At 46.0% G+C, this 26343-nt stretch overlaps 1 protein-coding gene across 2 annotated transcripts in view; it reads right to left on the bottom strand.

The window, feature by feature from the left end:
• Positions 1–26343, bottom strand: part of LOC147732780 (uncharacterized) — a 635036-nt gene that overhangs the window by 566148 nt on the left and 42545 nt on the right. For both annotated transcript variants that reach the window (XM_086957331.1, XM_086957332.1), the window contains exon 4: positions 23317–23403. In XM_086957331.1, the coding sequence (XP_086813457.1) occupies positions 23317–23403 (87 nt within the window). The remainder of the gene's footprint in view (positions 1–23316; positions 23404–26343) is intronic.

Genomic DNA, 26343 nt, shown 5'->3' with positions numbered 1-26343 from the left:
ACACTTACCCTACTGTTGCTCTCACTGGAGTGCGAATAGTCATTTTTATCACTCCGCTATTAAAACACGTTCCCTACAGTTGCACTCACTGGAGTGAGAATAGTAATGTTTACCCCTGTGCTATCCAACACTTTCCCTACTGCTGCACTTATTGGGAGCGGGAATAGTAATTTTTACCCCCCACTATCCAATACTTTCCCCACTGTTGCTCTCACTGGAGTTGATATAGTAAATTAAATTATTCCGCTATCCAACACATACCCTCATGTTGTACTCACTAGAGTTAGAATAGTTATTTTTACCCCATTACTATCCAACACTTTCCCTACTGTTGCACTCACTGGAGTGGGAATAGTAATTTTTACCCCTTCACTATCCAGCACTTTCCCAACGGTTGCACTCAGTGGAGAGGGAATAGTCAATTTTACCACTCCGCTATCCAACATTTATCCTACTGTTGCACTCAGTGGAGTGAGAATAGTAATGTTTATCCCTCTGCTATCCAACAATTTCCCTAATGGTGCACTCACTAGAATGGGAATAGTAATTCTTACCTCTTCGCTATCCAGCACTTTCCCTTATGTTGCACTCAGTGGAGTAGGAATGGTACATTTTACTCCTCCGCTATCCAACATTTATCCTGCTGTTGCACTCAGTGGAGTGAGAATACTAATTTTTACCCCTCTCCTATCCAACACTTTCCCTACTGCTGCACTTTTTGGAGTTGGAATAGTAATTTTTACCCCTCCGCTATCCAACAATTTTCCTACTGTTGCACTCTTTGGAGTGGGAATAGTAATATTTGCCCCCTCCGCTATCTAACACTTTCCCTACTTTTGCTCTCACTGGAGTGGGGATAGTAATCTGTACCCCTCCACTATCCAATGCTTTCCCTACTGTTGCACTCACTGGAGTGGGAATAGTTATTTTTACTAAAATTGCTATCCAAAACGTTCCCTACATTTGCACTCTCTGAAGTGGGAATAGTTAATTTTACCCCTCTGCTATCCAACACTTTCCCTACTGTTGCACTCACTGGAGTGGGAATATTAATTTTCACCCCTTCACTATCCAGCACTTTCGCTACTGTTGCTCTCACTGGAGTGGGAATAGTCATTTTTATCCCTTCCCTATCCAACACATTCCCTTCTGTTGCACTCACTGGAGTTGGAATAGTAAATTTAATTATTCCACTATTCAACACTTACCCTACTTTTGCATTCACTGGAATGGGAATAGTTATTTTTACACCTTTACTATCCAACACTTTCCCTAATGTTGCACTCACTGCAGTGGGTATAGTAATTATTACCCCTTCGCTATCCAGCACTTTCCCTGTTGTTGCATTCAGTGGAGAGGGAATAGTAAATTTGACGCCTCTGCTACCCAACACTTTCCCTACTGCTGCACCTGTTGGGAGTTGGAATAGTAATTTTTACCCCTTCGCTATCCAACACTTTCCTACTGTTGCACTCTTTGGAGTGGGAATAGTAATATTTGCCCCTCTGCTATCTAACACTTTCCCTACTGTGGCACTCACTGAAGTGGGAATAGTTACTTTTCCCCCCCCCCCCCCCGCTATCCAACACTTTCCCTACTGTTACACTCACTGGAGTGGGAATTGTAATTTTTACCACTTTGCTTAACTGCACTTTCCCTACTGTTGCACTAAGTGGAGAGGGAATAGTACATTTCACCCCTCGGCTATCCAATATTTATCCTACTGTTGCACTCAATGGAGTGAGAATAGTAATTTTTAGCCCTGTGCTATCCAACACTTTCCCTACTGCTGCACTTTTTGGGAGTGGAAATAGTCATTTTAACCCCCCTCCCCACTATCCAATACTTTGTCTATTGTTGCTCTCACTGGAGTGGGAATTGTATTTTTTTTCCTTCCGCTATCCAACAGGTTCCCTACTGTTGCACTCACTGGGGTTGGAAAAGAAATTGTTACCATTCCGCTATCCCACACTTTCCCTACTGTTGCACTCACTGGAGTTGGAATAGTAAATTTAATTATTCAGCTATACAACACTTTCCCTACTGTTGCACTCACTGGAGTGGGAATAGAAATTGTTACCCTTCCGCTATCCCACACTTTCCCTACTGTTGCACTCACTGGAGTTGGAATAGTAAATTTAATTACTCCGCTATCCAACACTTACCCTACTGTTGCTTCCACTGGAGTAGGAATTGTATTTTTTTCCTTCAGCTATCCAACACGTTCCCTACTGTTGCACTCACTGGAGTTGGAATAGTAAATGTAATTTTTCTGCTATCCAAAACTTACCCTACTGTTGCAATCACTGGAGTTGGAAGGAGTAGTTTCTGTCCTGTAACTCCAGTTCTGTAGTAGGGGTATCTCTGTTATAGTCATAATCTAGTGAATAGTCCCGCCCCATGTGCGCGGACCCCTGAGCAATCAAAAATAATCTCTTATATTGTCAAAACATGCAGACCTGCACAGACACTTAAGAGAAAATTTAAAGACAGATAATGCAGCCTATATCCACAGGCTACACTGTCCAGTACTTCAACTAGAAATTCTACCAAAATCCACAAACATCACGGCCTGTCCAGGGTTTTCCACAGAGAAAACCTTGCCTTTAACAGCAAAACCCTCTGGAATGATAGAGAGGAAGAAGTGGACAGACAAGCCCCATAGGCTGCCATTATGTGGCTCAAAACAGGATACTGTGCCTTTAAGAGAACTTTCCAGAAGCCTCACAGTATCCCAGAATGCAGTGCAGGTCCCTTTTACCTTCAGTTCTTTTTGAAGGCGTAACACGCCAGACCTGTAGCATTTCTTACATGAATATCTCTCTCCACCGGGGAGGAGGGTGGGCGCTTATGACTATAACAGTGATACCCCTACTACAGAACTGGAGTTACAGGACAGAAACTACTTCTTCTGTAGTAGGGGATCTCTGTGTATAGTCATAATCTAGTGAATAGAATGGCAAGCCCATCCCCACACCAAAGCGGCAGTGGAGAACCGAGAAATAACACCAACACTGTGCGAACAGATTTCGCAGCGAAGCCTGCCCAACCTGAGCATCTGCCCTGGCATCAGTGTTCAGACAGTAAAGCTTAACAAAGGTATGGACCGACTTCCAAGTGGCCGCCTTGCAGATTTCTACAATTGGAACATTACGGAGCAAAGCAGTCGCGGCAGCTTTGCACCTGGTGGAATCAGCCTTTTGGCAACCCAATTGTATACAGGACACAATCCACCTCGAGATGGACTGTTTAGAGGTAGCAAGACTGGTCCTGACTGATCCACAATTGATAAACAATTGGAATGACCTACGAATATCTTTGGCTTTATCCAAATAAAACTTCAACACCCTCCTAACAACCAGGGAATGCAGAGACCTTTCCGATGGAGATGAAGGATTCTGAAAAAACATAGGTAAAGTTATAGTCTGGTTACCATGGAAATCAGACATAACCTTTGGACGAAATATAGGGAGAGTATGCATAACAACCTTAGCAGCATGAAATACAGTATAAGGTTCTTGGCAACACAACGCCTGAATTTCCCTCACCCTGCGGGCCGATGTAATGACCAAAAGGAATGCCGCCTTCCAGGACAGGAGCTGCAACGAAGCCTTATGAAAAGGGTCAAAAGGCTCCTTCATCAATCTGGACAGCACAACGTTCAATTCCCATGAAGGCGAAGGAAGCTGGACAGGAGGGAACACTTTCTTTGAGCCTTCCAAAAAACCTTTGATCACAGGGATCTGAAAGAAGGAAGTCTGCGAAGGTCATTTCCTGTAGGCAGTCAGCGCAGCAAGATGAACCTTAATGGATTGGGCATTAAGGCCAGACTGCACCAGGTGTAGAAGATGCAGAAGGATGACATCTTCCTTACACGTCGTCAGGTCATGGTCCTTGGACTTGCACCAGATGCAAAACCTCTTCCACTTGTAAGCATAAGAAGTCCTAGTGGAAGGTTGCTTAGCCTCCTTCAGTATGTCCATACAAACTTCTGGTAGATTCAAATGGCCATATTGCACTATCTCAGGAGCCATGCAGCCAAACTCAAAGACGAGAGGTTGGGGTGCAACATCTGCCCCCTGAACTTTGTGAGAAGGTCCGGCCTGCACGGCCGCCGTATGTGAGGAAGGAGAGACCGGTGAAGCAGTTCTGTGAACCACCACTGTCTGGACCATTCCGGGGCAATCAGGATCATCCGCGCCCTGGACTGGGACAGCTTGATGAGCACCGCCGGAATCAGAGGAAAGGGTGGAAAAGCGTACAGAAAGCTGTTCGACCAGTTAATCCATAACGCATTCCCCAGCGTCCCCTGCTGGTAGTACCTGGAGGCGAAGTCTCAACATTTGCTGTTTCGGCGGTGTCCCCCACCTTGCGAAGACTTCTCGTAGTACTTCGTAGTTTATGACCCATTCGTGGTTTTCCTGAATCAGTCTGCTCAGCACGTCTGCCTGACCATTCTGCACATCTGGCAGATGGGTATCTGTTATCGACAGTCCTCTGGCTAGAAACCAGCGCCAGATCGCCCGCGCCTCCTGCGACAGAGTGCGCGATCTCGAACCCCCCTGCTTGTTGAGGTAATACATTGTGGTCGTATTGTCCGTCTGTGCAAGCAGAGAGTTGGTCTGGAAGGACGGAAGAAACGCCTTCAGTGCCAACTGAACAGCTCTGAGTTCCCGGAAAATGATGTGATACGTGGACTCCATCGGGGACCACGTTCCTAGTGTCTGCAAGTCTCCGGAAAGCGCCCCCTAGCCGTGGGGAGACGCATCCATCACGATAGTCTGTGTGGAAATGTCCTAGTGAAAGGGAACCCCTCTGAGGAGATTCTTCGCTGAACACTACCACTTCAGAGACCTAAAGAGCACGCAGAGACAGTCGTATCTTGTCGCCCCAAGATCCTTTCCTCTAATCCCACTGATCCTCCAAGCACTCCTGCAAAGATCTCATGAGCAGCCGTGCGTGTGGCGTGAGGAAGATACAAGAGGCCATCGACCCCAGTAGAGAAGACACCGTCCTCACTGTTGTAGATGGAGCAGTCACAAGAGCCTGAACCTTCCTAAGGAGTGATAATCGTCTCTCCTCCGAAGGAGACACGCTTGCTGACAGCGTATTGATGGAGGTTTCCACGTACTGTATGCACTGGACCGGAATCGGGACAGACTTGGACATGTTGATGGGCAACCCCAGCTTGTTCAAGAGAACGCCCGTCCTCTGGAAGTGTGCCTGAGCTTCCGAGAAGGAGGAGGCCTTGATCAACACCTCGTTTTTCCTCAGGCGTGCAGCTACCACTGCCATGCACTTCGAGAATGTTCTGGGCGCAGACTTCAGCCCGACTGGCAGTACTGTGTACTGATAATGATGGGCGCCGACTTAGAATCGTAGGAACTTCCTGTGTTTGTGTGCAATGAGCACATGGAAGTACGCATCCTGTAGATCTATGGCACAGAGCCAATCTCCCTGTTGCAGCTGAGTATAAACCTGATGCAACGACAGCATGCGAAATTCCTCTCTGCGAATCCACTTGTTTGCTTGTCGCAAATCCAGAATGGGCCTGAACTCGTTCTTGTCCTGTTTGCGAACCAGAAAGAACCGGGAGTACAGACCTCTTCCCCTTTGAGACAGAGGTACGTCCTCTATCGCCCTTTTCCTTAACAGGATATCGGCCTCTGCTTGGAGCTCGCGCAGCTGAAACCGCGAGCTGACCGGAGGAATTGCTGGAGGAGGGCCGATGAACCGAAGCCTGACTTAGACCCGACCGGCCTTTGTTCGCGAAGGAGCAACAAGCTCTCCCGCGTATGCGCACAATATACTTGTAAAGCATTAAATGGCGGCCCGGGACCACAGGCAAATCCTGGGAGGAAAAACGCAGCTAGAAAGGGCAGAAGGCATCAAGCCGTTCTCCACGCCCCAAACCTACAGCCGTCCAAAAGTCTCCGAGTCAGACTTCATGCGAGCCACTCACTACTCTCATGGCAGCCCAAGGGTTGCCCAAAGAACGGGAGAGTAGAAGCACACTGCTGAGCCGCAGGCTGCAGAGACGTCAGACGAATAAAAGTATGGCAACGTAGGACAAACCTACAATACCTGGGGGTCGGCAGGAGAGAAAACTCCGCTCCGACACTGATGCTTAGATCCGAAACTATCAGGCCCATTAGACCATCTCCTGTAAGGCTTCCCTCCTGTCTCTCGGCAGGGGAACCACAAATCGGTGAAGAAAACACCCCCACAGAGGGAGCTTACCACCACGGTCCAGCAACAGCGGGCCACAGCATGATGTCTACATGCCGCCACCCCTGCGACCAAGTCAGGAGCACGGTCGGAGCCAGAACCTCTTGTCAGGTGGTAGTGGACGAAAGTTAAGTCCCGCCAACCAGTTAAGAGTCGGAGAGAGACTCCCCGTACTCATGGAAGACGCATCCCTGGCATCAAGGCACGGGGGTTCGCAGACTGAGAGGCCAAAGGCCCCTGGGGTGGTGGGCGGGAGAGGGAACCGAGAGAATTCCGAAACATTCCCGGTGGTCTCACCAGTGGTGGTTGAGCAGGAGGCGACCTAGCCGATGAGTAGGTATGCAAATACTCAAAACTAAGCAAAAGGACCAACGTCCCTCGCTTACACGTGGTGAGTAGCCACAAACTCCCCATCAGAGGGGTTCCTCGACGCTGAGCAACTGCTCTGCGTCGTGAGTGGACGGTGCCGGGAACACAAAATCCCCTCCTACGAAGAGAGGCTCATCACGGAGCGAGGCCTGGAACAAGACCCAGGCGTCAAGCGCCGGCAGTATTCTGCGGCTGCAACCCATGACGTCGACCTCACTACGACGTCACCATCACTAAGACAGTGACTGTCTCTACGACAACCAACACTCAGACGTCAAAATGTCACTACGGTGTCAAACACGGAGACGCCGAGCCATCCCTAACGCTGACGTCCGGACCCAAAGGAAGAGAGCAGAGCCCAAGCGACCAACGCCCCAAAAGGAGCATCACTGCTCCATGACGTCGAGCCTCACCGCTCCCTGACCTTGAGCCTCACTGTCCCATGACGTCGAGCATCCCTGCCCCATGACGTCGAGCATCCCTGCCCCATGACGTCGAGCATACCTGCTCCATGACGTCGAGCATCCCTGCTCCATGACGTCGAGCATCCCTGCTCCATGACGTCGAGCATCCCTGCTCCATGACGTCGAGCATCCCTGCTCCATGACGTCGAGCTTCCCTGCTCCATGATGTCGAGCATCACTGCTCCATGACGTCGAGCATCACTGCTCCATGACGTCGAGCATCACTGCTCCATGACGTCGAGCATCACTGCTCCATGACGTCGAGCATCACTGCTCCATGACGTCGAGCATCACTGCTCCATGACGTCGAGCATCACTGCTCCATGACGTCGAGGCAGTCCATGACGTCGAGGCACTCCATGACGTCGAGGCACTCCATGACGTCGAGGCACCCCATGACGTCGAGGCACCCCATGACGTCGAGGCACCCCATGATGTCGAGGACCTCCATGACGTCGAGGCCCTCCATGACGGCCCGACGCAGACCGGAACCGCGTCATAGCTCAGACGTGCCCTTTCTGGGGAGAACCCCAGAGATCACAGCATGGAACTCGGTAGAGGACCTACCCTCTCCTTACCCAGAGGCTGAAGATGCCTTCAAACTCCTCTGTTTGAAACCTGGGAGCCGAAGCCTCATAGAAAAGAAGGTACAGAGAAGACAGGTGTCAAAAGACACAGGCAAGCACAGAGTACAAACCCTGTGAGCTTCAGCTTTGGTCTTTAGTTCAGCTGCAGACGAAGCACTTGTCAGACTAGAAATAGTCTAAAGACAAGAAGACTGCAGAAATTCTGCCAAAAAAACACAGCAGAATGTAGATAAAGGCCAAAGACGTCGAGTGAAGTTAGAAAAATCCAACATTATCACAAAAATTGTATAGAAAAAACTCAAAAAAGAAGAGCTAATGCTCCAGGGTCCTGCTAGCAGGAGCCGGAAAAAAGAACTGAAGGTAAAAGGGACCTGCACTGCATTCTGGGATACTGTGAGGCTTCTGGAAAGTTCTCTTAAAGGCACAGTATCCTGTTTTGAGCCACATAATGGCAGCCTATGGGGCTTGTCTGTCCACTTCTTCCTCTCTATCATTCCAGAGGGTTTTGCTGTTAAAGGCAAGGTTTTCTCTATGGAAAACCCTGGATAGACTGTGCTGTTTGTGGATTTTGGTGGAATTTCTAGTTGAAGTACTGGACAGTGTAGCCTGTGGATATAGGCTGCATTATCTGTCTTTAAATTCTCTCTTAACACCTTGGCTGCTAGGTGTTTTCCCCTCCTGTGCTGAATCTGCTTGAATACTATGGTTTCATGACGAGCTCAGCTCGTCATCAGCACAGCTCAACTGTGCCTCATGACGAGCTGAGCTCGTCATGAGCATCGAAGGGGTTAAGTGTCTGTGCAGGTCTGCATGTTTTGACAACTTAAGAGATTATTTTTGATTGCTCCGGGGTCCGCGCACATGGGGCGGGACTATTCACTAGATTATGACTATACACAGAGATCCCCTACTACAGAATAGTAATTTTTCCCACTCTGCTATCCAACACTTTCCCTACTGTGGAACTCATTGGAGTAGGATTAGTAATTTTAACCCATTTTCTATCTAACACTTTCCCTAGTGTTGCACTCACCGGAGTGGAGATTAAACATTTTACCCCTCAGCTATTCAACATTTATCCTACTGTTGCATTCAGTGGAGTGGGAATAGTAATTTTTACCCCTCCACTATCCAACACGTTCTCTACTGTTGCTCTCACTGGATTGGGAATAGTAAATCTTACCCCTCGGCTATCCAACACTTTCCCTACTGTTGGACTCACTGGAGTTGGAATAGGAATTTTTTCCCCTCCGCTATCCAACACTTTACTTATTGTTGCACTCACTGGAGTGGAAATAGTAATTTTTACCCCTTCACTATCCAGCACTTTCCCTACTGTTGCACTCACTGGAGTGGGAATAGTAATTGTTACCCGTCTGCTATCCAACACTTATCCTACTGTTGCACTCAGTGGAGTGAGAATAGTCATTTTTACCCCCACCCCCACCGGCTATCCAACACTTTCCCTACTGTTGCACTTGTTGGAGTGGGCATAGTAATGTTTACCCCTCCGTTATCTAACACTTATCCTAATGTTTCACTCAGTTGAGTGAGAACAGTAATTTTAATCCCTAAACCATCCAACACTTATCCTACTGTTGCATTCAGTGGAATGAGAATAGTTATTTCTACCCCTCCGCTATCCAACACTTTCTCTATTGTTGCTCTCACTGGAGTTGGAACAGTTATGTTTAATCCTCCGCTATGCAACACATTCCCTATTGTTGCACTCATTGGAGTGGGAATAGTAATTTTTACCCCTCTGATATCCAACAATTTCCCTACTGTTGCACTCACTGGAGTGGGAATAGTAATATATGCCCCTCCGCTATCCAACACTTTCCTTATTTCCTTATTGTTGCACTCACTGGAGTGGAAATAGTAATTTTTACCCCTTCGCTATCCAGCACTTTCCCTACTGGTGCACTCACTGGAGTGGGAATAGTAATTGTTACCTGTCTGCTATCCAACACTTATCCTACTGTTGCACTCAGTGGAGTGAGAATAGTCATTTTAACCCCCTCCCCCCCCCATCGGCTATCCAACACTTTCCCTACTGTTGCACTTGTTGGAGTGGGCATAGTAATTTTAACCCCTCCGCTATCTAACACTTATCCTACTGTTGCACTCAGTTGAGTGAGAACAGTAATTTTTACTCCTTCCCTATCCAATACTTTCTCTACTGTTGCACTTGTTGGAGTGGGAATAGTAATTTTTACCCCTCCACTATCTAACACTTATCCTACTGTTGCACTCAGTGGAGTGAGAACCGTAATTGTTATCCCTACGCCATCCAACACTTATCCTACTGTTGCATTCAGTGGAATGAGAATAGTTATTTTTACTCTCCGCTATCCAACACTTTCTCTACTGTTGCTCTCACTGGAGTTGGAATAGTTATGTTTAATCCTCCGCTATGCAACACATTCCCTATTGTTGCACTCATTGGAGTGGGAATAGTAATTTTTACCCCTCTGATATCCAACACTTTCCCTACTGTTGCACTCACTGGAGTGGGAATAGTAATTTTTACCACTTCACTATCCATCACTTTCCCTACCGTTGCACTCAGTGGAAAGGGAATAGTACATTTGACTCCTCCCCTAGCCAACATTTATCCTGCTGTTGCACTCAGTGGAGTGAGAAAAGTAATTTTGACCCCTCTGCTATCCAACACTTTGCCTACTGTTGCACTCTTTGGAGTGGGAATAGTAATATTTGCCCCTCTGCTATCTAACACTTTCCCTATTGTTGCACTTACTGGAGTTGGAATAGTAAATTAAATGTTTCCGCTATCCAACACTTTCCCCTACTGTTGCACTCACTGCAGTTGGCATTGTTATTTTTACTCCATTGCTAGCCAACACTTTCCCTACTGTTGCATTAAGTGGAGAGGGAATAGTACATTTAATTATTCCACTATTCAACACTTACCCTACTTTTGCACTCACTGGAATGGGAATAGTTATTTTTACACCTTTACTATCCAACACTTTCCCTAATGTTGCACTCACTGCAGTGGGAATAGTAATTATTACCCCTTCGCTATCCAGCACTTTCCCTGTTGTTGCACTCAGTGGAGAGGGAATAGTAAATATGACGCCTCTGCTACCCAACACTTTCCCTACTGCTGCACCTGTTGTGAGTTGGAATAGTAATTTTTACCCCTTCGCTATCCAACACTTTCCTACTGTTGCACTCTTTGGAGTGGGAATAGTAATATTTGCCCCTCTGCTATCCAACACTTTCCCTACTGTGGCACTCACTGGAGTGGGAATAGTAATTTGTGCCCCTCCACTATCCAACACCTTCCCTACTGTTGCACTTACTGGAGTTGGAATAGTAAATTAAATGTTTCCGCTATCCAACACTTCCCCCTACTGTTGCACTCACTAAAGTTGGAATAGTTATTTTTACTCCATTGCTAGCCATGCCTTTCCCTACATTTGTACTCACTGAAGTGGGAATAGTTAATTTTACCCCCCTGCTATCCAACACTTTCCCTACTGTTACACTCACTGGAGTGGGAGTTGTAATTTTTACCACTTTGCTTAACTGCACTTTCCCTACTGTTGCACTAAGTGGAGAGGGAATAGTAGTGTCATAGGCGCAGAGCCTATGACACTAATGCGCGAAGTCTCTATATGCTAGAACTAGCGACCTATAAACGGGCAATAACAGCTAGCAAGGCTGAGTTCTATGAGGAAAGGATCATTACAGCCAAAGATCCACAAAAAGAAATCTTTCGAGTCCTAAATGAACTCAGGAAAGCAAAAGATCAGAGGCCGGAGTTCACGTTAGAGGACTGTCAGAGGTTTCAGGACTTCTTCACTAGCAAAATCACAGACCTCATCTCAGAAATTGCTCGTACTCCCATGCATGCCTGCCCCCTACAGACCACCCCGGCCAAGAAGCTGGTGGACAGACCTCTGGACACCCTACCCTTGATTGCGAAGGATGAACTGTCCCTGCTTATGGGGCGAGTTAAGTCTGGCTCCCAGGCTGATCCCTGCCCTCCTGAAGTCTTCAAACTGGTCATGCCAGGAATAGAAGAAGAGGTCCTGGCTCTCCTGAACTCATCTTTAGCATTAGGCAAGGTTCCGACAGCCTTCAAGGAAGCACGACTGATCCCTCTGTTAAAAAAAACTGGGGCAGACGTGAAGTGCCTGAAAAACTTCAGGCCTATCTCGCAGATTCCTTTCCTTGCCAAAGTGCTAGAACAGCATGTTTTGTCCGATCTCTCCGACCATCTGGAAAGGAATGGTCTGTTGGAACCAAATCAATCGGGGTTCCGTGCGAATCACAGCACGGAACTGGTCATGCTGTCTATCCTGGATGAGCTCAGGGATAGGGCAGATAAGAAGATACCCGGTGCCCTGGTGTTGTTAGACCTCTCCGCGGCGTTTGACACTGTGTGTCATAAACAACTCTTGTCGCGGTTGAGGGATTTCGACATTCAGGGCACAGCTCATGCCTGGTTTGCATCTTTCCTACAAGGGAGGACGCAAAGAGTACAGCTGGGAGAATTGCTCTCCACTGCAACACCAATTTCTTGTGGAGTGCCGCAGGGGTCTGCCCTGTCGCCCCTCCTATTTAATATATATCTCCAACCATTGATTTCACTCCTCAATCAAATGGATTGCCAGGTATATAACTACGCTGACGACACCCACATCATTATGCAAATGGATAATGCTCCTGGGGCATCAGCAAGGCTGCAAAACATTCTCAAACAAACAGCCAATTGGATGTCGTTGAACTCTTTAAAAATCAACCCGGACAAGACAGAGGTTCTACCTATCACCATCGCTGGTAATCCATGGCACGACGGGCTTTGGCCAAGGGAACTTGGGCCACCCCCAGAACCTGCAGTGGAGGTAAAAAGCCTAGGCATCCATGTGGATGATAAACTATCCATGCGGAAGCAAGTCACCACGGTGGTAGGAACCTGTGTCGGCCTTCTCCGACAACTCAGAAAAATTGCGCCATTATTGTCCTTCTCCACCTTGAGACGGGCGGTGTCCGCAATGATATTATCAAGGTTGGACTATGGCAATTCGTTTTATCTTGGTCTGCCCCAAAAACTCTTGGACAAACTTCAAGTGGTGATGAATGATGCCGCCAGGCTCATTTTTAAGAAACCAAGGAGCTCGCATGCGTCCCCACTTATGCGCGAGCTACACTGGCTGCCAATAAGGCAGAGGGTGCTCTTTAAAGGGCTCTGCATCGCACATAAATCGCTCTATGGAAAGGCGCCAAGATATATTAAGACCCGCCTGACTCCATACAAACCGGGTAGGTTGTTAAGATCTGCTGAAGCAACTTTTCTTACCCAACCACGCTTCAGATTGGCTACAGTGGGTGGCCGCGCCATCTCCAATACTCTCCCAGCAGTCTGGAATAATCTATCGGCGGATCTGCGGAAGGAATCTAATTTGATGTCCTTCCGGAAGAAGCTGAAAACGGTTCTTTTCCAGAAGGCCTGGGCTGGGCTATAATTCCTGGTTGGGCTTTTTTAGGAATTTCTGCTGTGCTTACCTGACAAGCGCTTAGAGGCCCCTGGGTTATAACGCGCTATATAAATCGAATAAAATAAATAAAAATAAATAAATAGTACATTTCACCCCTCGGCTATCCAATATTTATCCTACTGTTGCACTCAGTGGAGTGAGAATAGTAATTTTTACCCCTGAGCTATCCAACACTTTCCCTACTGCTGCACTTTTTGGGAGTGGGAATAGTAATTTTAACCCCCCTCCCCGCTATCCAATACTTTCTCTATTGTTGCTCCGACTGGAGAGGGAATTGTATTTTTTTCCTTCCACTATCCAGCACGTTCCCTACTGTTGCACTCACTGGAGTGGGAATAGTAATTTTTACCCTTCCGCTATCCCACACTTTCCCTACTGTTGCACTCACTGGAGTTGGAATAGTAAATTTAATTATTCTGCTATCCAACACTTACCCTACTGTTGCTCTCACTGGAGTGGGAATTGTATTTTTTTTTCCTTCCTCTATCCAACACGTCCCCTACTGTTGCACTCACTGGAGGTCGAATAGTAAATTTAATTATTCTGCTATCCAACACTTTCCCTACTGTTGCACTCACTGGAGTAGGAATAGTAATTTTTACCCTTCCGCTATCCCACACTTTCCCTTCTGTTGCAATCACTGGAGTTGGAATAGTCATTTTTCCCCCTCTGCTATCGAACAGTTTCCCTACTGTGGAAGTCATTGGAGTAGGAATAGTATTTTTAACCCATTTTCTATCTAACACTTTCCCTAGTGTTGCACTCACCGGAGTGGAGATGAAACATTTTACCCCTCAGTTATCCAACATTTATCCAACTGTTGCATTCAGTGGAGTGGGAATAGTAATTTTTACCCCTCCACAATCCAACACTTTCTCTACTGTTGCTCTCACTGGATTGGGAATAGTAAATCTTACCCCGGCTATCCAACACTTTCACTACTGTGGCACTCACTGGAGTTGGAATAGGAATTTCTACCTCTCCGCTATCCAACACTTTCCTTATTGTTGCACTCACTGGAGTTGAAATAGTAAATTAAATGTTTCCGCTATCCAACACTTCCCCCTACTGTTGCACTCACTAAAGTTGGAATAGTTATTTTTACTCAATTGCTAGCCATGCCTTTCCCTACATTTGTACTCACTGAAGTGGGAATAGTTAGTTTTACCCCCCCTGCTATCCAACACTTTCCCTACTGTTACACTCACTGGAGTGGGAGTTGTCATTTTTACCACTTTGCTTAACTGCACTTTCCCTACTGTTGCACTAAGTGGAGAGGGAATAGTACATTTCACCCCTCGGCTATCCAATATTTATCCTACTGTTGCACTCAGTGGAGTGAGAATAGTAATTTTTACCCCTGAGCTATGCAACACTTTCCCTACTGCTGCACTTTTGGGAGTGGGAATAGTAATTTTAACCCCCCTCCCCGCTATCCAATACTTTCTCTATTGTTGCTCTCACTGGAGTGGGAATTGTATTTTTTTTCCTTCCGCTATCCAACACTTTACCTACTGTTGCACTCACCGGAGTGGGAATAGTAATTTTTACCCTCCGCTATCCCACACTTTCCCTACTGTTGCACTCACTGGAGTTGGAATAGTAAAGTTAATTATTCCGCTATCCAACACTTACCCTACAGTTGCTCTCACTGGAGTGGGAATTGTATTTGTTTTCCTTCCGCTATCCAACACGTTCCCTACTGTTGCACTCACTGGACGTCAAATAGTAAATTTAACTATTCTGCTATCCAACACTTTCCCTACTGTTGCACTCACTGGAGTGGGATTAGTAATTTTTACCCTTCCGCTATCCCACACTTTCCCTTCTGTTGCAATCACTGGAGTTGGAATAGTCATTTTCCCCCCTCTGCTATCCAACACTTTCCCTACTGTGGAACTCATTGGAGTAGGAATAGTAATGTTAACCCATTTTCTATCTAACATTTTCCCTAGTGTTGGACTCACCGGAGTGGAAATGAAACATTTTACCCCTCAGCTATCAAACATTTATCCAACTGTTGCATTCAGTGGAGTGGGAATAGTAATTTTTACCCCTACACTATCCAACACTATCTCTACTGTTGCTCTCACTGGATTGGGAATAGTAAATCTTACCCCGGCTATCCAACACTTTCCCTACTATTGCACTCACTGGAGTTGGAATAGGAATTTCTACCCCTCCGCTATCCAACACTTTCCTTATTGTTGCACTCACTGGAGTGGGAAGAGTAATTTTTACCCCTTCGCTATCCAGCACTTTTCCTACTGTTGCACTCACTGGGGTGGGAATAGTAATTATTAACCGTCTGCTATCCAACACCTATCCTACTGTTGCACTCAGTGGAGTGAGAATAGTCATTTTTAACCCCGCTCCCCCCGCTATCCAACACTTTCCCTACTGTTGCACTTGTTGGAGTGGGCATAGTAATGTTTACCCGTCCGCTATCTAACACTTATCCTACTGTTGCACTCAGTTGAGTGAGAACAGTAATTTTTACTCCTTCCCAATCCAACACTTTCTCTACTTTTGCATTGGTTGGAGTGGGAATAGTAATTTTTACCCCTGCACTATCTAACACTTATCCTACTGTTGCACTCAGTGGAGTGAGAACAGTAATTGTTATCCCTACGCCATACAACACTTATCCTACTGTTGCATTCAGTGGAATGAGAATAGTTATTGTTACCCCTCCGCTATCCAACACTTTCTCTACTGTTGCTCTCACTGGAGTTGGAATAGTTATGTTTAATCCTCCGCTATGCAACACATTTTCTATTGTTGCACTCATTGGAGTGGGAATAGTAATTTTTACCCCTCTGCTATCCAACACATTCCCTACTTTTGCAATCACTGGAGTGGGAATGGTAATTTTTACCACTTCACTATCCATCACTTTCCCTACTGTTGCACTCAGTGGAAAGGGAATAGTAAATTTGACTCCTCCGCTAGCCAACATGTATCCTATTGTTGCACTCAGTGGAGTGAGAATAGTAATTTTGACCTCTCTGCTATCCAACACTATCCCTACTGTTGCACTCACTGGAGTGTGAATAGTAATTTGTACACCTCTACTATCCAACACTTTCCCTACTAATGAACTTACTGGAGTTGGAATAGTAAATTAATTGTTTCCGCTATCCAACACTTTCCCCTACTGTTGCACTCACTAAAGTTGGAATAGTTATATTTACTCCATTGCTAGCTAACCCTTTCCCTACATTTGTACTCACTGAAGTGGGAATAGTTAATTTTACCCCTCTGCTATCCAACACTTTCCCTACTGTTACACTCACTGGAGTGGGAATTGTAATTTTTATCATTTTGCTTAACAGCACTTTCCCTACTGTTGCACTAAGCGGGGAGGGAATAGTACATTTTACCCCTCGGCTATCCAATATTTATCCTACTGTTGCACTCAGTGGAGTGAGAATAGTAATTTTTACCCCTGTGCTATCCAACACTTTCCCTACTGCTGCACTTTTTGGGAGTGGGAATAGTAATTTTAACCCCCCTCCCCACTATCCAATACTTTGTCTATTGTTGCTCTCACTGGAGTGGGAATTGTATTTTTTTTCCTTCCGCTATCCAACAGGTTCCCAACTGTTGCACTCACTGGAGTGGGAATAGTGGCCCACATGCATCAAGCATTTTTGCAGTCGCAAACGGTGCGATTCCTTAAAATCGGCCGTTTGCGATTCCAAAAATGCTTTTTTGGATGCATCAAGCAATTTTAGAAATCGCAACATTTTTGCGATTTCTAAAATTGCGATTGCTTTTAAGAAATCGCAAATTTGCGATTTCTTAAAAGCAATGCATGATTACTTTTAAAATTGCGAAATCGCAATTAGGGGGTCAAATTTACCGAGTGGTTAAACCACTCTGTAAATTTGCAAAAAGTGTTTAAAACGCTGAAAATGCATTTTTGTCAACATTCATGTTACGGACACACATGTCCTTAGGACATGTGTGTGTGAAACATGATGCGAAAAATACATTTCAGGGGTGCATGGGGGGGTCCTTTGGACCCCCCCCCTGCACCCATGAAATGCATTAACAAATTGCGACTTTCAAAGTGAAAATCGCAATTTGCTAATGCCTTCCCATTGCTTCCTATGGGCCTTTTGGCCCATAGGAACCAATGGGAATAGCGAATTCGCAAATGTGTTTTTCGGTAATTTATGCGATTCGGTAAAAATTGCGATTTTTACCGAATCGCATAAATTTACCGAAAATAATCATGCATCCCGTTTTGCGAATTCTAAAATGCGAATCGCTATTTTTCGCACTTTAGAACTCGCAAAATCCCGGGATGATGCATGTGGGTCAGTAATTTTTACCCTTCCGCTATCCCACACTTTCCCTACTGTTGCACTCACTGGAGTTGGAATAGTAATTTTTCTCCCTCTGCTATCCAACACTTTACCTACTGTGGAACTCACTGGAGTAGGAATAGTAATTTTAACCCATTTTCTATCTAACACTTTCCCTAGTGTTGCACTCACCGGAATGGAGATTAAACATTTTACCCCTCAGCTATCCACTATTTATCCAACTATTGCATTCAGTGGAGTGGGAATAGTAATTTTTACCCCTCCACTATCCAACACTTTCTCTACTTTTGCTCTCACTTGATTGGTAATAGTAAATCTTACCTCTCGGCTATCCAACACTTTCCCTACTGTTGCACTCACTGGAGTTGGAATAGGAATTTTTACCCCTCCGCTATCCAACACTTTCCTTATTGTTGCACTCACTGGAGTGGGAATAGTAATTTTTATCCCTTCGCTATCCAGCCCTTTCCCTACTGTTGCGCACTGGAGTGGGAATAGTAATTGTTACCCCTCTGTTATCCAACACTTATCCTACTGTTGCACTCAGTGGAGTGAGAATAGTAATTTTTATCCCCCCCCCCGCTATCCAACACTTTCCCTACTGTTGCACTTGTTGGAGTGGGCATAGTAATGTTTACCACACCGCTATCTAACACTTATCCTACTGTTGCACTCAGTTGAGAGAGAACAGTAATTTTTACCCCTAGCTATCTTACACTTATCCTACTGTTGCACTCAGTGGAGTGAGAACAGTAATTTTTACCCCTTCGCTATCCAGCTCTTTCCCTACTTTTGCACCCACTGGAGTGGGAAAAGTAATTGTTACCCCTACGCTATCCAACACTTATCCTACTGTTGCATTTAGTGGAATGAGAATAGTTATTTTTACCCCTCCGCTATCCAACACTTTCTCTACTGTTGCTCTCACTGAAGTCGGGATAGTAAATCTTACCCCTCCACAATCCAACACTTTCTCTACTGTTGCACTCACTGGAGTTGGAATAGTTATGTTTAATTCTCCACTATGCAACACATTCGCTATTTTTGCACTCATTGGAGTGGGAATAGTAATTTGTACCCCTTCGCTATCCAGCACTTTCCCTACTGTTTAGCTCACTGGAGTGGGAATCAAAATGTTTACCTCTCTGCTATCCAACACTTTCCCTACTGTTGCAGTCACTGGAGTTGGAATAGAAAATGTAATTTCTCAGCTATCCAACACTTACCCTACTGTTGCACTCACTGGAATGGGAATAGTTATTTTTACCCCTTTGCTATCCAACACTTTCCCTACTGTTGCACTGATTGTATTGTGAAATTTCAGATGAAATATATTGTAATAGTTTAATCTTTTAATGTATTATTGATTTTTAATTTTTTTATATTTTAAATCATTAATAAATATTTTTTTTTTTTATATTATTTTAAACATTCAACATAAATTAAAAATTATAGCTATTATTTTAAAGTAAATATATATATATATATATACATAGATCATTATGTTTGTGTTTATTTTTTTAATAACTCCAAATGAAACCCGAGGTCTCGGGTTTAAGGACCTAGTCAAAGGAAGAGGCTCCCAATCAATATGATCAGAGATTGCCTTCAGGAAAGAAAAATGTCAGTCTTGAATCCCCTCACTCACCAGGGTTTCCCCACGGTGATATGCTTCATCATTGGGGCCATCCCAGTTCTCTACGAACTGGGGCGTGCTACGACTTGTGGAAAATACGTAGGAGCACTTATAGTGGAAGAATATGTGTGGTGCACAGTGTGGTGGAGTGGGTTAAAGTGATCAAAAATACCTTGCTAGTGGGCTAAAATACTTTATTATCGCTCCTAGGTTGGTATATCTAAAAGCGGGTATTACACGGAAAAACATAACTATAATGGGTAGGAGTTCAGTGTAAGATCAACATGTTTCGAGCCTACTCCTAGCTCCTCATCAGGACCACACAGGGACCAGCCCTGTGTTTGCCACTCCTATTAAACTTAAATGTGGAATTGAAATATTAAATCAACAAAACGCTGCAACTAATAAAGCATGCGTGGTTATACATACAATCACTATGTCACGTAGTGTATCTTTAACAGTAAAGAAAGACATGGTTTGAGATCAGCCCCCTCTCTCTTGTTGAGTAGGTGGGTACACATTGTAATGTACTTCCATGCTGGAGAGGTGCTCCTTAATGGCGCGTGCAGTCGTCCAGGTTCAGAGCGTGGTTGCAACCTGAAAGGTATAAACATGCCCGACAAAAGTGCTGTGTGGTAGTTGGTTATCTTTAAAAACACACAACATACATGAGGTGACTTTCACACGACACACATACAGACAGAAAAAAGGTGTTATATCCGATTGTAAGCACATACTTAGTTGTGAGCAGAACTGTGCTTGATGGACTCATGGGGGGCAGTGTTTTCCTGAGAAATTATCTGCCAATAAGATGAAAAACGGGTAGGAAATTGTTAGCGTTTGCGTTAGAGAAACCCCCGGGTAGTAGATACGGACATCTGTCCGGTTATCTGGTTCCTGTGGAGGTAAAGCAACACTTACTTCAGAATAGGAAAAACAGCATCCAGACCGCATCTTAGCATGTCTCCGGCGGGGGACTGATCAAATACTTCCGCATTCTCCCGCGACGAGGTCTGTAAGAACTAGACCTCGGGAGAAGTTTACAAAATGGCCGCTGCCGATGGCAAAGGTGGCGGTCATGCTGGTAGGATACGCGAGTCGGCTCCCGCGGTATCCTCATGTAATAACCTGTTATTAGTAGGAGTATAATTTTGTATTGTTTACAAAGCAACAATTGATTAGGATATTGATAAAGCTGTGGCTTTTTAGGGACCCTGAAAAAGTTGTAGTTATGTAGGTAAAGATTTACGTCGGTAAAATGTACACAGTACAGATGAGCACACTTACTGTGTGTAGAGAACGAATGATATCACAGGATTAGGTACATCCTTATACTGCCTGGATATTGTAGCCATGTGGTGGTGTGGATTTAACCAGGGAATGTCATGATTATGTCACAGGTGTTGATGCCACGTGGTTGGCTAAAGAGTGTTTCCCTCGGTGTCATGCCATAAAAAAGATGAGCACACTCGCTGTCTGTAGAAAGCGAATTATGTCATGGGATGGGGTTCATCCTAGTACTACCTGGATATTGAAGCCACGTGGTGGTGTAGATTTAAACAGGGAATGTCATGATTATGTCACATGTGTTGATGCTGCGTGGCTGGCTAAAGAGAGTTTCCCTCGGTGTCATGACATCCAAAAATATCTGTCCTAACTAAAGGGGCTCAGTTGATCAAAAATGTGTATGTTTACAGTTGCAGTGGGTACACGAGGTATCTGCCACCGACCTCATAGGTGAAACCTCCAATGGTAAACTTCTTCATGGGTCTCCTTTCATTTTCTGTCTGACAGATCATGACTTGAGGATGCCATTTAGCAAAACTGACCCCAGGGGATGTCATTGTTGAGGCCGTGGGTGTTGGTACGAAGTTTGAAAACCCAGCGCTGTTCTTTCTCATGTAATTTTTCTTTAGGTTATCTTTATTTTTGATGTGTTCTAGTACCACCCACCTCATGTCGTTAGGTGTGTGCTGTTTCTCGAGAAAGTGGGTAGTCAATCTCTTGGTGGTACGCTTGCAGCGTAAGTTACTCCGGTGTTCAACTATTCGGGTGCTGACTTTCCTAGTAGTCATCCCTACGTAGTGGAGAATACATGTGCACGTAATTAGGTACACCACCCCTGTCGTGTTGCAGTTAGTGAATTGTCTCAATTCCCATGTGGTGTTATTATTTAGGTTCACTGTCTTGGTGGCTGAAGTGAGGTGGCAGACACTGCAGTTACTGCAAGGGTAGTGTCCTAGGGGTAGTGGGTGCAGTCGTCGTACACTCCCTTCTTCCTCATTGGTGGCATTGGGTCGTGTATGTACTAAGTGATTTTTCAGGTTCATGCCTCATCTGTGGCTGAACATAGGTGTAGGTGTGTTCAGGCCCCCACTGTTAAGTGCGCGCCAGTGTTTCTTGACTATCTTAGTCACTTTGCCAGACTTAACATTAAATGTGCTAATGCAGATAGGTCTCTTAGTTTCGGTGGCGTTGTTAACTTTGGGCTCTATCAGGGCTTCCCTATTGTTATTAGAGGCCCTCTTTTTTGATTTTGACACCAGGGGGTCGATTCAGATTCGGGAAAAACTGCTTCCAATAGCCGTTTGTAGCGTTTTTCCCATACGAATCGTACCCTGCAATGCCCCCCGTACGTACGACGAAGTACGATTCGTACCAGGAGCTGGACTCCGTACGAATCGTACAGAGACCGTACGAATCAAATCCCCGTACAGATCTCCCTCGGAACCCACTGAACGAGACATCTGTACGGTTCGCGGCTAGGTTTTTCTGACCCAGCAAGTACGATTCGTGTCGGGTACACACTGTATGACCCTTTTTCTACGGGAGCTGAAAACAGCCATAAAAGCAGAGTTTGCCCCGCAACAGGTACGGAACGCCCCCCCCCCCGGGTACGGTGCGTACACCCCATGATCGCAGAGGTACGATGCGTCCCCTGCGATCATGGGGTGTACGCACGGTACCCCTGCGATCATGGGGTGTACGGACCGTACCCCATGTTCGCTGTGTGCACGGTGCGTACACCCTGTAATTGCAGGGGTACGGTGCGTACACCCCATGATCGCAGGGGTACGCACCGTATCCCGCGATCATGGGGTGTACGGACCGTACGGTGTGTATGTGATTGTGTGCTTTTCCGTACGAATCGCCCTTACCTGACGTGGACCGTACGAATCGCGTTCTCATACCCCGGTCCGGATCGTACTCGTCGGGTCGTACGGCATGTTTACGATTTGTACGGAAAGGGCTCCAGATACGAATCGTATGGACGGTTTTTTTCCAGGATCGGAATCGACCCCTAGGTGTTTAGGGTAATTGCGGCTCAGCAGTTTCTCACTAAGATATTTAGCCTGTGAGTTGTAGTCCGGTTTGTCAGTGCAGTTCCTCCTCAGGCGTAAGAATTGCCCGAAGGGGAGGTTTTCTTTCAGATGCCGGGGATGAAAACTGTCATAAATAAGAAGGCAATTTCTGGCAATGGGCTTGAAATGGGTAGTGGTAGCTAAAGCTCCTTGTCGTGCCAGTATATTGAGATCAAGGAAGACCAGGAGTGATCTGCTCAATATGTTCTTCTTAATCTACTGCAGGAGGATATGATGGCTCACCTTACTCCAAATCGACTAAAACTTAATATTGACTCAGTCAAAACATTCCTTTATGTAGTCTGTAGTTTATTTCTCTGAACCTTAAGTATGCTTCCGTTTCTCTCCCACTCAGTCACCCTCTTTCATGTGGTTTGTTGATTTGTTTACTTCACTTCTTAGGAAATCTTACTTCGTTTTCCTGGATCCCTCCTCTGTCGTCAATAAGATGCAAATAGCAGGAAAAATAAGATCCTTTAACATAATGTGCACGAACATTGATCGTGACTACTAGAAAGTCCATTTTTATTTTAACGCAGAAGTATTGTTTTCTGCTGTTCAGGTCATTCTTTTCTTGTTTCTTTATCCAGCTCTTTCATGCAGAAGTAGGATCCTTCTGGTTTCATACAATAATGCTGCATAAGGCATGCAAGATGCTGGACTTTAACTTTACTGACTTGTTTATTTGGATACACAATCACTTCTTCTATGAAGTGGGAGTCTCAAATTAAGTAAGGCGCTATTTTTAAAGAGGATGATTCTTAAGAAGTTTCTTTTATTCAAAATAACACACTGCATTCCTCACCTCTGCTTAGGGCATCATGGTTTGCCTTCTCATCGGTATCCTGAGAACTCTGCAGATGGTGTTGTCTGAATAACACGTCGGAATCGCCTATTCAATAAAGATAAAATCTATGATTTGCACTTTAACAGGTAAGAATTTAAATTTACTATGGTAATTATTTAGGCTGCTTCAAATTTTATTCTGTCAAAAGCCAGCGCTCATAGGTCTCGTCAGGGGTAGTAAGCACTATATAAATGCAATTTCATAATGCACGGAATCAATTAAATCACACACACACATTCATTCATAAATTACCTGATGACCATACACAGAGAGGATATAGACAAAGAAAGCTAAATATGAAAAACAGATGTTTGAAAACTATTGTATTAAAACAAGAGAAAAAAGTCTAACATTTATCAACAGTGGGACAAGTGTATTTTGGCCACATCACTGTGCACGCAGCATTTACAATGTGACCTGAACAATTGTTTGTGTTATGTTAGATGCATGGTCACTAGGATTTACAGAAATGTTTCCTCGCAAATATTTATGAGCAGGATTCCATCTGCGGTACTTTTTTTTAAAAAAAAAATTCAAAAACCTTTATTAAAGATTAAAGGCACATCAGGCACAGTACACCATGCAGCACCAACGCACGTAACGACAGGATGCATTACAAAAAATGTGGCAGATTACAATTAGGTAACAGTCACAGCATCATGGTGAATCCAGCATATAAAGACACAGCTAAACAGTATTGGATTCTCAGCCCTCCGGAGGAGGAAGCACACATGAAAAAGCGTACTTAGTAGGGAATCTGAAGCAACAGGGGCGCAGGTGGAGAGAAAAGGGGTGGGGAGCAGTCACTGACCAGCACCGGCGGCCGCCGCGGACTCAGGGTCGGCGGGGACCGCGGGAGAGGAAGTGCCACTGGGGTGGGAATGGGAGAGAAGGCAGGAGACCAATGGGGCCCAGATGTCAACAGGGCGAGATCTGGCAGGCATTAAGTCCCAGAACACAGACAGGAGAGTCTGGCACCGAGAGGCATCCTCAAGCCAATTCTCAATCTTGGAAGCAGGTCGACGCCCCCAACACATGGCCACCCTTCGCCTGGCGAGCACCAATAGCATCGAGATGAGGCGGCGAGAGGCATCAGGGCAGAACTTGACAAATCCCACGAGGCACGGGGGGGGGATCAGGTTGTACGACAGAGCCAGTAATGTCAGAGATGGTGGAGCACACCGCCAGCCAGAACTCGGAAACCATAGGACAAAGCCACGCCAAGTGGCAGCACAGCGCAGACAGTTGTCCCCTGGGACAAGCCCAAGTCGATGGAGCTGCACGAGGGTGCGGTACAGCCTGTGCAAGTACTTGAAGTGGATTAGGTAGAGCCGATAGTTCGAGGACAGCTTTTTGGTTTGATTACAACAGTAAAGCCAGTCGGCCTCCAATATATCCAAAGCCCAGGTCCGCACTCCATGCCTCCCACGCCCGATCAGAAGATATGTGAGCAGACGCAAGAGAGAAAGCGTAAAGCTTGGTAACTAACTTGTGCGGCGAGGAAGAGGAGTATATGATGAAGTCCAAAGCTGAAAGGGTAGGCGGGGGCCGGGGGAAGGTAGGGTGCAGTTTCTGGCAAGTGGCACGCAGCTGATAAAATAGCAGTGTATCTTGCAACTCCGGAAGAGAGTAAAAGGAGTTCTCTGGGTACAGATCCGCCACTGTCCTGAGGCCCAAGCGCACCGCATGATGGGACATGCTGGACGACTGAAGCGCAAGGAAGTCAGGGTGATTAACAATTGACATGGAATTAGCAGAGAGAAGGGAAAGGCCTGAGTGCCAGCGCAGGCAAGACCAAGCCCAACGTAGCGCCTCAACCTTGTCAACCTCCACCCGGTGGCGTACCGTGGGCGCGAACAGTGTGGTTGACAGAGGCCAGGGGGAAGCCAGGTCGGTCTCCACCGCGACGTGAGGCTGATAGGGGGGTGGGGTGGATCCAAAAATGTAAAAAATTGGCCTGGGTGCATAGGGCATAGATACGGAAATCAAACGCGCCCAGCCCTCCAGCAGACATAGGGAGAGTTAGGATATCGTACACCACCCTGGGTTGTTTACCCGTCCAAACAAGCGAGATGATCAGAGAGCGCAATTTTCGGGAAAAGTGAGATGTGAGGAGGATAGGTATATTCGAGAAAAGGTAAAGGAATTTAGGAAGAACCACAATTTTGGCAATGGCGATCCGGCCAACCAGGGACAGCGGTAGTCGGCTCCACGAGGGGACCCTGGATTCTAACCAGTCCACCGCCCGCCCAAAGTTAGCCCTCCACAGCTCATCCAGATCCCTGCTAAGCCAAATGCCCAGATAGCGCGTGGGGCCGGATGCCCACTTAAACAGGAAGTCAGGTGAGAAAGGGAAAGTGGCGTTGTTTAAGGGGGAACAGAACAGACTTGATCAAGTTCACCTGAATGCCTGAGAGCTCACTAACTCATATGATTTCCCGGATTAAAGGGCTGAGGTTGTCCTGTGGATGGCGGACATATAGAGTGACATCATCCGCGTACATGGAGACAAGAAGGGAGCGAGACGAGAAAACGATGCCCCTGTGCGTATGGTGCTGACGTAACCTAGCGGCCAGGGGCTCCTTAGCGATGGCAAAGAGCATGGGCGATAAGTGACATCCCTGTCCTGTCGGGTACAGCGGGCGATGCAGATGGGATCAGAAACCTGGCCATTAATATCGAGGCGCGCAGATGGATTAGCATAAAGAAGTCTGATCTTGCACGGAAAGATGTCGCTAAAACCCATACACGGTAGGATGTAAAAAAATAAGGGCCACTCCAGTAGGAGTATCGAACACCTTTGTGGCATCGAGAAGGGCGGCCACTGCCGGCAGGGTGGGATTCATTTGATGCAAGACGTAAAATATGGTACGCAGATTATGGGAGGTTGCCCTCCCGGGCATAAAGCCGGATTGATCGGGAAGGGCAATAGTGGGCATTAACAGGAGAAGGTGAGAGGCGATCAATTTTGTTATCAATAATAAT

The sequence above is a fragment of the Lissotriton vulgaris genome, chromosome 2_1 (genome assembly GCF_964263255.1).
Source record: "Lissotriton vulgaris chromosome 2_1, aLisVul1.2, whole genome shotgun sequence".
Classification (NCBI taxonomy): Eukaryota; Metazoa; Chordata; class Amphibia; order Caudata; family Salamandridae; genus Lissotriton; species Lissotriton vulgaris.
The sequence above is the reverse complement of the archived record's forward strand: the minus strand, read 5'-3'. Positions and strand labels throughout refer to the sequence as shown.